Source organism: Culex quinquefasciatus, chromosome 2 (genome assembly GCF_015732765.1).
Source record: "Culex quinquefasciatus strain JHB chromosome 2, VPISU_Cqui_1.0_pri_paternal, whole genome shotgun sequence".
NCBI lineage: Eukaryota > Metazoa > Arthropoda > Insecta > Diptera > Culicidae > Culex > Culex quinquefasciatus.
Window position 1 is genome coordinate 114407626 of NC_051862.1, and position 17065 is coordinate 114424690.

Genomic DNA, 17065 nt, shown 5'->3' on the forward strand with positions numbered 1-17065 from the left:
TAAAATATTAAAATATTAAAATATTAAAATATTAAAATATTAAAATATTAAAATATTAAAATATTAAAATATTAAAATATTCAAACATTTGAACATTTAAACATTTAAACATTTAAACATTTAAACATTTAAACATTTAAACATTTAAACATTTAAACATTTAAACATTTAAACATTTAAACATTTAAACATTTAAACATTTAAACATTTAAACATTTAAACATTTAAACATTTAAACATTTAAACATTTAAACATTTAAACATTTAAACATTTAAACATTTAAACATTTAAACATTTAAACATTTAAACATTTAAACATTTAAACATTTAAACATTTAAACATTTAAACATTTAAACATTTAAACATTTAAACATTTAAACATTTAAACATTTAAACATTTAAACATTTAAACATTTAAACATTTAAACATTTAAACATTTAAACATTTAAACATTTAAACATTTAAACATTTAAACATTTAAACATTTAAACATTTAAACATTTAAACATTTAAACATTTAAACATTTAAACATTTAAACATTTAAACATTTAAACATTTAAACATTTAAACATTTAAACATTTAAACATTTAAACATTTAAACATTTAAACATTTAAACATTTAAACATTTAAACATTTAAACATTTAAACATTTAAACATTTAAACATTTAAACATTTAAACATTTAAACATTTAAACATTTAAACATTTAAACATTTAAACATTTAAACATTTAAACATTTAAACATTTAAACATTTAAACATTTAAACATTTAAACATTTAAACATTTAAACATTTAAACATTTAAACATTTAAACATTTAAACATTTAAACATTTAAACATTTAAACATTTAAACATTTAAACATTTAAACATTTAAACATTTAAACATTTAAACATTTAAACATTTAAACATTTAAACATTTAAACATTTAAACATTTAAACATTTAAACATTTAAACATTTAAACATTTAAACATTTAAACATTTAAACATTTAAACATTTAAACATTTAAACATTTAAACATTTAAACATTTAAACATTTAAACATTTAAACATTTAAACATTTAAACATTTAAACATTTAAACATTTAAACATTTAAACATTTAAACATTTAAACATTTAAACATTTAAACATTTAAACATTTAAACATTTAAACATTTAAACATTTAAACATTTAAACATTTAAACATTTAAACATTTAAACATTTAAACATTTAAACATTTAAACATTTAAACATTTAAACATTTAAACATTTAAACATTTAAACATTTAAACATTTAAACATTTAAACATTTAAACATTTAAACATTTAAACATTTAAACATTTAAACATTTAAACATTTAAACATTTAAACATTTAATCATTTAAACATTTTAACATTTTTATTCAATAATAGAAACGGCAAAAATATTAAGGGTCACAAAACGAACACGACGCTCCCTAACGAACGCACCATGACACCTAATCTGGGCGACGCTCCCTAACGAACACACCATAGTTGATCGAGCTGTCATTAAGGATGTCATTTTTTCACCCGCGCGCGTGTTTGATCCTGTTTGTGTGGCGCAGTTGAAATCGAGAATACTCAAATCGAATCGCGTGTGCTCGTGAATGAAGTTGTTCCGGCGTTCGTTCAACATGGTTCTGATGGACAAATCCACCGGGTCACCGAACCGGAACGGCTCTGGGATGGCGGAATTTTCGCATATTTGGGTGAGTATTTGGAGTTTTGTTGAACTTGGAGAGGGCGGAATCGCACCCGCAACAGCAGCAGGCATTTTCAGGCAAATTTCCCAAGCTATTGGCTGATGCACAAAGTGATTTGTTTACATTTTTTTTGGTACCCTCCGCAAACTTCAAGCCATACAAAATTGTTGCCGGATCTTTTACGGGAGAGATCCTGAGAAAGATCCGGCAGCAATTTGTTTTGATTTGACGTTTGCTGAGGGTGCGGACAAGTTTGGTTATGTTCAAAAGAGAATGGTCAAGGTCAAGTTTGCGAGAGCAATGGTCTGAACAAACTGTGTGTGTTCCTCTTTTTTTACAGGGACTTCTTCTACCAGGCCCGGCGCCTGCTGCGGACACTTCCGGCCGGATTTGTTCAGGATGGTCGTTTCGTCTGGAGGCGAAAATCGTTAGGTAAGTTGTGTGTTGATGCTCAACGGTGAACGTCCAAACAACGGTCAAGGAAAAGGTCACGAAAAGAATTTTGTTGAGTGGTACGCAACTGAAAAATAACAGAAACAGAAAGTAGCGTTTGACGTTTATTGGCACGGTGCCTGTGTTAAATTTGTTTTGATGAATAAATAAAATAATAGAATTTGCAAATTTGAATGCCACTGATTATTACAAAGGTTCATATAATTTTGTATTTAATGAAAACATATAGAGCTGCTCATCAGACCGAATCTCAAAATGCTGAATCTTGGAAGGAAATTAGGCAATTAGGATATTAGGAAATTCGGAAATTCGGAAATTAGGAAATTCGGAAATTAGGAAATAGGAAATTAAGAAATTTGGAAATTAGGAAATTAGGAAATCAGGAAATTTGGAATTTAGGCAATTAGGAAATTCGGAAATTCGGATATTAGGAAATTCGGAAATTAGGAAATTAGGCAATTAGGAAATTAGGAAATTAGGAAATTAGGAAATTCGGAAATTAGGAAATTAGGCAATTAGGAAATTAGGAGATTAAGAAATTAGGAAATTAGGAGATTAGGAAATTAGGAAATTAGGCAATTTGGAAATTGGGAAATTAGGAAATCAGGAAATCAGGAAATTACGAAATTAGGAAATTAGGAAATTTAGAAATTAGAAAAATCGGAAATTAGGAAATTGGGCAATTAGGAAATTAGGAAATAAGAAAATTAGGAAATTGGGAAATTAGGAAATTAGGAGATAAGAAAATTAGGAAATTAGGAAATTAGGAAATTAGAAAATTGGGCAATTAGGAAATTAGGAAATTAGGAAATTAGGAAAATAGGAAATTAGGAAATTTGGAAATAAGGAAATAAGGAAATAAGGAAATAAGGAAATAAGGAAATAAGGAAATAAGGAAATAAGGAAATAAGGAAATAAGGAAATTAGGAAATTGGGCAATTAGGAAATTAGGAAATAAGGAAATTAGGAAATTAGGAAATTAGAAACTAGGAAATTAGGAAATTAGGAAATTAGGAAATTAGGAAATTAGGAAATAAGGAAATTAGGAAATTAGGAAATTAGAAAATTAGGAAATTAGGAAATTGGGAAATTAAGAAATTAAAAATTTAACAATTAAGAAATTACAAAATTAGGAAATTCGGAAATTTGGAAATTAGGAAATTAGGATATTAGGAAATGAGGAAATTTAGAAATTTAGAAATTAACAAATAATAAAATTAGAAAATTAGGAAATAATGAAATTAGGAAATTAGGAAGTTAGGAAATTAGGAAATTTAGAAATTAGAAAATAGGAAATTAGAAAATTAGGATATTAGGAAATTTTGAAATTAGGAAATTGGGAAATTAAGAAATTAAAAATTTAACAATTAAGAAATTACAAAATTAGGAAATTAGGAAATTCGGAAATTTGGAAATGAGGAAATTAGGATATTAGGAAATGAGGAAATTTAGAAATTAACAAATAACAAAATTAGAAAATTAGGAAATAATGAAATTAGGAAATTAGGAAATTGGGAAATTAGGAAATTTAGAAATTAGAAAATAGGAAATTAGAAAATTAGGATATTAGGAAATTTTGAAATTAGGAAATTGGGAAATTAAGAAATTAAAAATTTAACAATTAAGAAATTACAAAATTAGGAAATTAGGAAATTCGGAAATTTGGAAATTAGGAAATAAGGATATTAGGAAATGAGGAAATTTAGAAATTTAGAAATTAACAAATAACAAAATTAGAAAATTAGGAAATTAGGAAGTTAGGAAATTAGGAATTCAGGCAATTAGGAAATTAAGAAATTAGAAAATTAGAAAATTAGAAAATTAGGAAATTAGAAAATTAGAAAATTAGAAAATTAGAAAATTAGAAAATTAGAAAATTAGAAAATTAGAAAATTAGAAAATTAGAAAATTAGAAAATTAGAAAATTAGAAAATTAGAAAATTAGAAAATTAGAAAATTAGAAAATTAGAAAATTAGAAAATTAGAAAATTAGAAAATTAGAAAATTAGAAAATTAGAAAATTAGAAAATTAGAAAATTAGATAATTAGAAAATTAGAAAATAAGAAAATTAGAAAATCAGAAAATTGGAAAATAAGAAATTTAGAAAATTAGAAAATAAGAAAATTAGAAAATTAGAAAATTAGAAAATTAGAAAATTCGAAAATTCGAAAATTCGAAAATTCGAAAATTCGAAAATTCGAAAATTCGAAAATTCGAAAATTCGAAAATTCGAAAATTCGAAAATTCGAAAATTCGAAAATTCAAAAATTCGAAAATTAGAAAATTCAAAAATTTGAAAATTTGAAAATTTTAAAATTTTAAAATTTGAAAAAAAGAAAAATAGAAAATTTGAAAAATAGAAAAATAGAAAATTAGAAAATTAGAAAATTAGAAAATTAGAAAATTAGAAAATTAGAAAATTAGAAAATTAGAAAATTAGAAAATTAGAAAGTTAGAAAATTAGAAAATTAGAAAATTAGAAAATTAGAAAATTAGAAAATTAGAAAATTAGAAAATTAGAAAATTAGAAAATTAGAAAATTAGAAAATTAGAAAATTAGAAAATTAGAAAATTAGAAAATTAGAAAATTAGAAAATTAGAAAATTAGAAAATTAGAAAATTAGAAAATCAGAAAATTAGAAAATAAGAAAATAAGAAAATTAGAAAATTAGGAAATTAGGATATTGAGAAATTAAAAAATAAAGCAATTAGGAAATTGAGTTATTATGAATTAAGTAATTTTAGAATTTTTAAAGTTTTAAAATTTTAGAATATTAGAATGCTAGAATTTTAGAATTTTAGAATTTTAGAATTTTAAAATTTGAGAATTTGAGAATTTTAGAATTTTAGAATTTTAGAATTTTAGAATTTTAGAATTTTAGAATTTTAGAATTTTAGAATTTTAGAATTTTAGAATTTTAGAATTTTAGAATTTTAGAATTTTAGAATTTTAGAATTTTAGAATTTTAGAATTTTAGAATTTTAGAATTTTAGAATTTTAGAATTTTAGAATTTTAGAATTTTAGAATTTTAGAATTTTAGAATTTTAAATTTTAGAATTTTAGAATTTTAGAATTTTAGAATTTTAGAATTTTAGAATTTTAGAATTTTAGAATTTTAGAATTTTAGAATTTTAGAATTTTAGAATTTTAGAATTTTAGAATTTTAGAATTTTAGAATTTTAGAATTTTAGAATTTTAGAATTTTAGAATTTTAGAATTTTAAATTTTAGAATTTTAGAATTTTAGAATTTTAGAATTTTAAATTTTAGAATTTTAGAATTTTAGAATTTTAGAATTTTAGAATTTTAGAATTTTAGAATTTTAGAATTTTAGAATTTTAGAATTTTAGAATTTTATTTTAGAATTTTAGAATTTTAGAATTTTAGAATTTTAGAATTTTAGAATTTTAGAATTTTAGAATTTTAGAATTTTAGAATTTTAGAATTTTAGAATTTTAGAATTTTAGAATTTTAGAATTTTAGAATTTTAGAATTTTAGAATTTTAGAATTTTAGAATTTTAGAATTTTAGAATTTTAGAATTTTAGAATTTTAGAATTCTAGTAACAGCTAATTTAATAGCATTTATACCGAAACAAACATAATATTCCCTATGTCTAATTTAGTGTGTTTCTCTTTTACAGGGGCCTATTCCACTGAGGATTGTGCTTCATAAATACGCGAGAGTTCATCCCAAATACGAAGCAGTAGTTCCGGCACCGGCTACAAACATTTCGAACAACGTCAGAAAGTTCGGATTGAAGCAGAATATTAAAAGACGCGGAAAAAGTACTATTTTTTTAAATCTACGAAAAAACTATAAAAATACAATAAAACTTACCATATTGACCATTAATTTCAATGTATAAATATATGTTTTACAGTACAATTTAGTGGAGAGAAAAAATAAATACAATGAAAATACAATGAATCATACTGTAGTTATTATTTATTTCAATGTACGAATATAGTTTAAACCGTACTATTTAGTATGGAAAAATCCATGAAGAACTGTGAATCTACTGTGCAAACCATTGTAATGGTTACTGTTTTTATTATAAATGTATGATGTTTTCTATGGTCAGGGTAATTTTTGGACGGAAAAGGCATCAATGAAAATACGGTAGAGTATATAGTTTTGGTTTTTTTGTATGGGGAAAAGTCGAAATTTTTATGGTGACTGTGCCTAACAATACCCCTTTTTTATAGTAATTTCCCAAAATAAGATATATTCTATGGTGAAAAAACATAATGGCTACTGTAGAATCATGGTAAAAATAACCATAGAATTTATCGTGTGATAACCATAAAATCTACTGTTGGTTTATAGTAAATCTTTATGCGGGTATATAACAAATATATAATATGTAGCACCCTTTTATCTTCAACAACCAACTACGCATACACCTTTTTTGACATGTGACCAATATGATTTAAAATTTCGTGACGTTGCAACGCAAACTTAACCCTGTTGCAACTTTGGATCTAGACAACCAATTAAGTCGCTCTAGATTGCATTTGAAAGCTCTTTCCAAGTACAAAGAGCATCCGAAATATCAAAATGATTGAATGTTTAGTTTTTTGTTGACATAAACAAATGTCCCTTTTTCGTGACGTTGCAACGCAATAAAATGGTAAACTTACACTTGTTTGAAAAAATACTTTACTTAAGATAAACTGCAAACCCATGACATTTCCGTTTAGTACAACTAAAAACCTACAAAATGCAATCAAAAGAATATTTTTTGGATTTTATTTAGCTGAAAACCAGGAGTTTTTAGAAAAATGTTTTAAAACGATGATTTTATCACGAATTGATGCATAACCTAACCAACTTGTACAAAATGATATTCAAATGATCAATTAATGAAAACCATGATTTTTGAAGCTTCAAGTAGTCTAGAATCGAGGAAAAATATCCAAATAGCTCATACACGCTTTTCAAAATTTCATGCTAAGGTGTACATTGCCGGAGAATGTGTCTAAAGCAGATTTTCATTTTTTTTATATACCCACTAAGATTTTTTTTTAATGTTGAAATTTCTCTAAGTTGGGATAACCAAATACTTTGAAAAACGAGTTAATCGACAGATTATAGAATTTTGGTGAATTTCGATCCAGTTTCATTTTAATAACAATTATTTTTCAATCTTGTTATTTTTCAGAATCTTCAAGAACTTCAAGCACAGGCCGTTCATCAATGACAAATGCATTCAATGTGGTGAAGAATATCACTAAGAACAACATGGAATCATCAGGTGAGTAGATTTGGCTGTTGCATATGGATCATTTCCGTTTTTTTTTTTTACTAACTGCAACTGTTGCACTAAAAATGGTATGAAAATACCAAATTTAGGTATTTCTTGTGCAAATACCAGCGACCAAAATGTGCTCTTGGTTGCCCAGTAATAGATGGTAAAATACCATGAAATCATACCAAAATCATGTATTTGGAAGACCACAGGAATACCAAAATCTGATTTTCCAAGGGCGCGGGAATACCTAAAAATTAAACCATGGCAATACCAAGTTTTGGTATTCAAGCAATGTTCAAAAATCCAGAAGACCTCAACTTGGTATTGAAATGGTTTTATTTTGAGGTATTATTTTACCCTTGGAATAACATGGTTTGGTATTGTTGTACCCTTACACATACAAGATTTTGGTATGATTTCATGGTATTTTACCATCTATTACTGGGCAACCAAGGGCACATTTTGGTCGCTGTTATTTGCCCAAGAAATACCAAAATTTGGTATTCTCGTGTTATTTACCCCTGCTCGGGTACCCATGCTCGGGTCCATACATTTTGACGATTTTTCCCATACAAACTTTAAGCGATTAGAGCGAGGGGTTCCCGTGGTTAGAATGAGCTCAAATTTGGAATTTAGCCTAGTGATGGGACAATCTTTGTTTTCAGGGGGTAGCCCCAAAAAAGCCCGGATTTGGACCACCCTAATATTACACCCTAATGGGGCAAGAGGAACAATCGCTCGTACGGTCGTAATTTTTACAATTTTGATTATTTCCAGTATGAGGAATTGTTGCTAGCAGTGCAATTTGCTGATTCTACTACCACATAACCGCCAAAACGACGTAAACGCCACGGGGCATAAGATTTAATGAAGTTTTTTTTAAAAACAATTTAAAAAAAATCCATACATTATAAAGTGATACTATGCAAATTTACTATTTATCGTCAAGGTAATTTTTTTTTCGTAAAAACGATCAAATTTTTAGTAAAACATTATTATTTAACCTAAAAATGAAAGAAACGTTTCAAATACATTCTAATCTGATGTTTCGAAGTGATAGCAGTTCACTTGTTAGCAAATTAACATGTTTGTTTCATGCATTGTTACTCTTGCCCCAACGGGTTGTTCGTCTTGCCCCACAAGTTGAGTAGAACGTACGGAGAATCAAAAATTGTAAAATCAATTTTTAACATTGAAAAACAGGATTTTTTTTCCAAATTTGTTCTATCAAAGTCTTAGTCAAGATCTGAAATAAGATGATTATGAAAAAATGCGACAGATGTTTTAACGTTTTTAATGGGTTTTAACGAGCATTTCCTTAGCTTGTTACACTTGCCCCACTTTCCCCTACGTTTTTGGCCAAAAATTTCGTCTCGAAAAGTAAACTTTTGAATATTTTTGCTGGAATTGCTCGAAAAGTACCTAGGGGAACTATACCCTTTCTCAGCCTATATCTATTATCGGCCTATCAGCACTTTAATCATGAATTACAGCTTTCATTTAGAGCGAGTTTTTCACCAATGTGTAACAGGTCGTATCGAGGTGCTCCGATTTGGATGAAACTTTCAGCGTTTGTTTGTCTATACATGAGATGAACTTATGCCAAATATGAGCCCTCTACAGTGGTGTCACGGTTCGCTCACTCGAATCGTGGTTCAAACGATACGTCATGACGCTCAAGCGTGGTTCGCTCATGATTGCGAACCAAGCACGAGCGAACCACGATCCGAACGTCTGCCGTGGTTCGCATGAACCTTTGCTCTCTCATCGCGAATGAGAGTGAGAGGGACCATCAATGAGCGGTTTGCAAGAAGAGCTAAAAAACAGCACTCAGAGAAAAACATTTCATGATTTTGTCAACAGATGGTGACTATGGAGGGCTACAGAGCATGGCTTTAACAACTCATTGGGATGTCCTGGGTCTTCCAATGACTCCCTGGATTTATTATCCCTGGATTTATTATCCCTGGATTTATTATCGTAACAACCAAGAGGTCTGCGGTTTATGACTGCAGATCATACCCGCATAGCTCCAGTGAGTATGGTAGACTTTTTAATACTATGTTGTTATGTCCTGGGTCAACAGAGGACTCCCTGGTTCCTTGGGGACCATCCACAAACGTGGACACTTTTTTGGAAATCTCACCCCCCCCCCCCCCCATCGTGGACAATTTCCATTCAAATTAAATCTTTTTTCTATGGAGCGTGGTTAATCGCCATAGACCCCCCCCCACCCCTTACCCTAAGGTTACCACGTAGTTTATGGATGGTTCCTTGATAACTTTATCGTTAACAAATTTGAACAATTTTTCTGGGAGTGAAGAATAAAAACAAATAAGTTTTTCCATCAGTGCCTACATTCTCCGTTGGCGAACCGTTCGCTAAACGCTCTCTTTACTCCGTTCAGAGCGGAGCGGCAAGCGAGCAGAGAAATGATGATCGAAATTTTGGTTCGCGAACCGTTCAAACCCGCCGCTCTGAGCGTTCGATAAGCGCTCACCCGATAGGTTTGTCGATTGAGTGGCTATGATACGCTCAAAAGCGAACCGTGACACTACTGGCCCTCTACGACAAAGGGAAGCATTTCCATATAAGCGAGCGGCCAAAAATATTTTTTTGCTTTTTTGTGACTTTTTTGTGTTGTTTGTACTTAGTATAATGAAAACAAATGAATTTTGATATTTTTCCAAAAAAAGTTAAATTTTCGATTTTTTCATATATTTGCATTAAAGTGGTGAATTTTAATATTCTTGCTCTGTCTATTTGATGCACGGAATGGCGGTTTATGCCTGGGTGCAGAATACACGGAGAAAAAAGAGTTCCCAAAATCGCGATTTTAAGAACTCTTTTTTCTCCGTGTAGTTGTCCGCAAAGCGACCTCAATTTAGAACTGTCAAAGCGGAACCAATTTACTGTTCGCAAAATAATATCAAGAAGTGGCAAGTATTGTGATCGATCTATAATTTATTTTGTCAGGAATACAAAAAGTCGTTGGCGTCGAGCTATTAAGGTATTCGAAGTTAAAACATCTTAAGAAGAGGGTTGAAATCGAGATTGGCATGAATCGTTGCTAAAATTTCAAAATCGCTATGTTTCACGCAAAACCTATGTTTATGACGCTTTTTGAAATGTTAGCGACGAATTATCAATAACTATGAATGGTACCAGCCAAATAATATTGGATAATCTTACTTATCACTGCACATCAAAGATACATAATCTCGGAACTTCCATTCGGTTGCTCTTCTGATTCACGAAATTCCACCCACTTTTGACACAATTTTTCATCACGTGGAAAACAAATCACTATGTGGAAAACAATCACTATGTAAACGATTGTCGTTAGATTACTTAAAATATGAACTTCTTCTATGGGCTTTTGTATATCTCGTTTTGAAGCTACAGAACAACGTGCGTAGTTTTTCCTCTGTGGTTTTTCCCTGAGTTGATCATGTGATGGTTCTGCAATGTTGTAATTCTTACAAATATACTCGAAAGCAGTTCTCACGTTTTCAGAATAGTGCTTCGTTATATCGTACAGGGACACTACGGTATTATTAGCCATACTTTCAAAAGAACACAACAACGAACTGATATGAATATTCGACGAATCGTTTCTGTAAAATACTAAGAATAGGAATTTCTAATTTTATTAAACGTACCTAAGTACCAACAAAGTCATGAATATCAAATCAATTTCAAAACATACATAGCAGGTACGTCATTTCTGCCTCCGCAGGTAAATAATGTGAATTTAACCAAGCGTATACGCGAAATCATTAATTTTCTTGCATGAATCAAAATGTTCAAAATGGCATAACTCAAAAAGTGCACATAAGTGCACTTTGAAATTTGGAGACAAGTTAGGACATGGTTCAAATTTTAAGCTGCAAAATTTTCAGATCGCACAAATGCACACAAAAAAAGTACTCCATTAACATAGTTGAAAAAAAAACTAAATTTTGAATAAAACTCCATCTGTTTTGATTTTTATTATTTTTTTAGCCTGTAAAAGTGTGTTTTGTAAAATGTTATTGAAAAGTTGAATCAATTACCTTTCTGAATATATATAATGATGCAGGAAAAAATACATAAACAGCTACACAGTACAACTATGAAAAATAATAATTTTTTTGTCAAAAAACATGTTTTTTCTTACCATTTTCGCTTTTGAAGGTCTGCAATTCAGTGAATTTTGAACCTACAACTTTCAAACTCCGGATTTTTCTTAGTTTGAATGTTTATTTTCGAAAAAAAAAATACGAAAAAAATAATTAGAGTGTGTCGGTTTTTCGATTTATGGCCGCCTGAAACCCCATAGTGGGAAGTGGGGTAAAACGGGCTTTGAAGTTTGAGGTCCAAAAAACCTAAAAAATCTTAAAATTGCTCGCATTTCCGTAAAACTTCATCAATTCCAACTCTCTTAGATGCATTCGAAAGGTCTTTTGAAGCACTTCAAAATGTGCTATAGACATCCAGGATTGGTTCGACTTTTTCTCTTAGCTTTTGCAAATTACTGTCAAAAATTGATTTTTTTAAAACCTTAATATCTTTTCGCAACAGCCTCCAACACCCATACTCCTATAGGTCAAAAGATAGGTAATTACATGGACTATAAGCCTACGGTGTTAATTTTTTGGCCAATCGCAGTTTTTCTCATAGTTTTTTGATTTTTCTATAACAAACATTTTACAAGGTTAGTTTTTGCCCTGTTGGCCGCCATAGCGGCAGTTTTTGGTCTCAATTTTGTCATATTCGGAATCCTTGGACAATTTCACGTAAGTTAGAAGTATTGGAGTTGTAAATATTGTTGATACATCTGAAAACGGCAAAAGTGATGAGAATTGGTCGAACGGCTTAGAGTGATTAAAATGGGCATATTTCCCCTAAATGTTTGAAAATCTCTACTTCAAACATTGCAGCATGTCAATACGGTTCCCTCGAATTCCCTGTTTCTTGTTGGATGACTTGTTTTTACCATATCGTTGTATTTGAGCTTAATTTTACTTTCATTTGACCCAATGTCACCCCCACTAAGGGATGAGATCATCAAATTCCATAATATTTTGGGAAAATGTTAGTAAACTATCTAAAAATACTACGTTAAATGATTTTTGATTTTATTTAAATTGTTTTTGTTATTAAGAAATAACGAGTGGTGTATCGTTTTTTGACCCATAGTCACCCCAACTGACGGTATGTAATAAATCAATTTGCAGTCCTTTTTTCAAATTGATTTTTGCATTAAAATTCTCTTTTCGAAACCAATTAGTTTTATCTCTTTTTTGATAGGTCAATGCTAGACCAGGTCAGTCATCGGTTAAACTTAAAAATATTACAAAGTACACTCATCACTCTGAGTCTGTACAATCAGCTACGTGTAAACATAATGCTCTCAAAGACGTGGACGATCCTGCTATTAAAATTGTGTGAATAAACGGTATTTTAACGTCTAATTTGTTTTTCACATCATCTCTTAGATCTTAGTTATGTTAGAAAATGTGAACACTCATGGTACGTTCGTTTGATGGCTAGTTCCAAACTGAGTCACTCGAAGCTGTCAAAGTGTTTCTTTAAAGAAACTCGCGCTAGTTCCGCAAGAGTTTCCCCGCCATCTTGGAACTAGAGAACCTTCAAAGAGAAATGACATGGCACTCAAACACAACAAAACTCGCTCTCCCGTCTCTTTCACACTCATGTGCATCTAAACGAAGGAACTCAATTTCGACAAGTAATTCAAGCGCTATAGTGCCGCACTCGATATTTTTTTCAGTTTTATGCCACGGTGCTCAAAATACCGTTATTATGAAAAAAAAAATGAAATCCGAGATTTTGGGGTCTATCGATTCCTTACACCATAGGGCACCTCTGTGCAAAAAATAAAAACATTCGCTGATGTAGTTTTCGAGATACAGCCCTTTTAAGATGTTACATCCGATTTTCAATAAGAAAACCAAAAAAAATTATACAATTTTAGCATTTCAAAGAATATGCAATTCGAGATAATGATGTTTTTGCTTCATATGACTGCCAAGTTTCAGATAGTTTGCTGATGTAGTTCTCGAGATACAGCCATTTTAAAATGTCGAGAACTAAATCAGCAAACCTTCTGAAATATGGCCCAGAGATACTTGACAGTCATATGAAGCAAAAAGCATCATTATCTCGAAATGCATATTCTTTAAAGTGCTGAAATTGTATTGATTTTATAGATTTTCTTTGAAATAGTCGGAAATAACATTTTAAAATGGCTGTATCTCGAGAACTACATCAGCAAACTTTCTGAAACTTTGTCCAGAGATACTTGACAGTCATATGAAGCAAAAAACATCATTATCTCGAAATGCATATTCTTTTAAGTGCTGAAATTGTATTGATTTTATAGATTTTCTTTGAAAAAGTCGGAAATAACATTTTAAAATGGCTGTATCTCGAGAACTACATCAGCAAACCTTCTGAAACTTTTCCCAGAGATAGTTGACAGTCATATGAAGCAAAAACCATCATTATCTCGAAATGCATATTCTTTTAAGTGCTGAAATTGTATTGATTTTACAGATTTTCTTTGGAAAAGTCGGAAATAACATTTTAAAATGGCTGTATCTCGAGAACTACATCAGCAAACCTTCTGAAACTTTGACCAGAGATAGTTGACAGTCATATGAATCAAAAAACATCATTATCTCGAAATGCATGTTCTTTAAAGTGCTGAAATTGTATTGATTTTACAGATTTTCTTTGGAAAAGTCGGAAATAACATTTTAAAATGGCTGTATCTCGAGAACTACATCAGCAAACCTTCTGAAACTTTGACCAGAGATACTTGACAGCGAGGGGCAGGACACATCTAATCGATTATCTTTACGCTAATCAATTAGCGCTGATTTTGGTTGATTAGCTAATTAATTAGTGCCTATTTGACAGCGCATCAGTCAGATTGTCGTGACGGGACCCTCTGTATATCGATCTGGATGAATTTGAATGAAGTCGGAAGGTGAGTGAAACATAACATTTAATAAATAGAACAGTGAGGTTATGTTTACAATTTCAAGTTCCTCGCCGGCTGCCTCCAGGCAACGATCGGCACAACAGCCAGCCAGCAGCACCGGCCAGCTTGTCGTCACCAGTAAGGGCACGGTCCTAACCAATCCAATTGCTGTCCACTTCAACCGCTCGAAATCAATCGACGGACGGAATCAAAGCTCACGACCCTCAATCCCACTCCAAGTCTGCTCAATAAGTAGAAGCAGCAGCTGTTCCGCGACGAAAGTATTCCCCGAATATGCGGCAAACTCGACACCGAAATGAATTTGAACTACCGCCAGGAGCAGGAACAGTTGCTAAAACAACATCAACAACCTCAGCAAAGATCGGACAAGCTAATCCAGCGAAAATATTCGGTCGACGAGAAACCCACCATGCTTTGCACCATGCCAACTTCGACTCACCTTCGCCAGCTGGCGTACCAGCCGAGGTTGTGGTGGCCACTGTTGTCCGTTAAGAATCTGTCACCAGTCGAACCGAAACAATCGCCTTCCAGTCACGGAGAAGGAAACCGAAAGTAGTAGCTCGCCCAATGCCGAACCGTTTTCTATCGCGGAGTGAACACGCATCGACGTAATTGAAATTCCCTTACGAGGGTGGGTCGACCGGGTCAAGTTCTAACGTGCAGGGCAGGAGTCTTGCCAGTTGAACGCCGTACCTGCAGAAAATTGGGAGGACCCAGAAACCTCTTTTATCTGTGTTCGGTCCGCGAGGAAAGCCGCGTTCCGGTGAACAACGAGATGTTCTACTGGAATTAGTGGCGATGCTCGAGCAGGCTTCGGTCGAGAACATTGTCCAGCTGTCAGTCGGCCAATGGTGCTCAAAATGCCTGGTGTCGCGAGTGAACATTCGGCCGTTGACGTGGAATGTGCTGTTAAACTGTTACCTATACTTAACCTGATGAAATTTAATAAAAATTTAAATTTAATGTCACCAAAATTACATCGTTCAGGACGACTTGTTTTCAGACTAAGGTTTTGCTGCACGAAGATAGGATCAATTTCTTGCGTCTCCCTTGAACACCTTCCAGAGATCGAGCTTCAATAAGATGGTCCTGGAGTTTCTTCCGCAACAGGTACCGGCAGATAATGCTTCCATCGAGAAGTTATTTTTGTCGGGCGTAAATTGTCTAACGCCAGAGACTTGGCCCAGACCGTAGAACCGGTACTGAATGATGTGCGTCTTTCTGCGAAATCAATCCATCCGAATCGAGCAGCTTCCGGGATAACAACGCGGTCCGATTGATCCACACGGACGGGACAAATATACTCCTCCTATAAGTGGTGCACTCTTAGGACCATCTGACTGTCCGATAGAGGCTGGTTGCGGCTAGTTCACGATGGGTGACACCGGGGAATCTCTCACACGAAGCTCGATAACCTCAAACAATACTCGCAGCGGTGCTTCGTCGGAGAGTCCGTTCACTAGTCCGCCGTTTCCGAACCGAACATTTCCGCTAGATTCCCCTCGCTTGACAGTCAGCCATCTTGAAATGCATACTCTTTAAAGTGCTAAAATTTGTTTTTTGGCTTTAGTTGATGTTTTTCGGTGAGAAATGAAACAAAATTCTTCTTCGTTACGTTTCGGCCTACTTCTTGGTTTCGGCCATATTCAGACTATATTTAAACACAAAAATACAAAAAATAAAATCTTAATCAAAACGTCATGATTCGAATTCCCGGACGTTTCGGAACCCGGACACTTCATCTTGTTTTTTTTTTTTTCAATTATGTGTTATTTGATGATTTCCTGCATCAACTTTCATTTAAAGTTTGTTTGAACGCTGTAGTTAATACCAAAACAATTAAATACAAGAAAATTAGAAGTTTACCGAAAATGCGAACCATTTCAGTTGAATTTTTTCATAGGCGTTCGAAGCACCGGGAAGGCAAAGCAGAAATTTATGGTTTCGATTTCCTTAAATTCTAGCAAATTTTTATATAAACTATCGATTGTTATGATGTTAACAGCTTATTTGAGACCTAAAGAATGCCATTCACTATTGTATACGTATACGATCAGTACTTTGCAGGACTCGGTCGTTAGAAACGACCGTCGGCTCAACGACCGACGAAATAGGCGACGGGCCAGATGCGGGCATAAAAATGTCAAAACCTCTCCCCCCCCCTCACATCGTCTTACCATCACAATGGGGTGTGATATCAAATCAATTTTCCAGTACAGCATTTTTTCAGTTCCTTTTGGGATCCTAAACAACTCCCCAAAGTTTGGGAAAGATTGGTTTAGTCTTCACTTTGCGCAAAGCGATTAAATTTTCCATATAAATTTGTATGGGAAAAAATCTTTTTTTTGAATTTTAATATTTAAAAAATCCAAGTTTCACGCTGTACTAAAACCAAATTCATATTCGGATGCTGTGGAAGGTGCTCTACAACTTTCACGAAGAGAGTATGGTGCTAACTTTCTCCTGAAAGAAGATACAGCGTCCTCAAACTCGTCTAAAACGTGTTTTTCGAGCAAAAAACACGTTTTAGACGAGTTTTGAACACGCTGTTTTTTTTTATAGGAGCAAGTTAGCGCTATACTCTCTTCGGGAAAGTTGTAGAGCATCTTTCAGAATATTCAAATTTGA

General features: G+C 31.9%; 1 protein-coding gene across 2 annotated transcripts in view; it reads left to right on the top strand.

Moving 5' to 3' along the window:
• LOC119767059 (gonadotropin-releasing hormone II receptor-like) overlaps nt 1-12884 on the top strand; it is a 136594-nt gene extending 123710 nt beyond the window's left edge. For both annotated transcript variants that reach the window (XM_038254489.1, XM_038254488.1), the window contains exon 9: nt 12721-12884. In XM_038254489.1, coding sequence (XP_038110417.1) covers nt 12721-12861 — 141 coding nt within the window. In that variant the 3' untranslated portion in view covers nt 12862-12884. The remainder of the gene's footprint in view (nt 1-12720) is intronic.
• Nucleotides 12885-17065: the final 4181 nt, after the last annotated feature.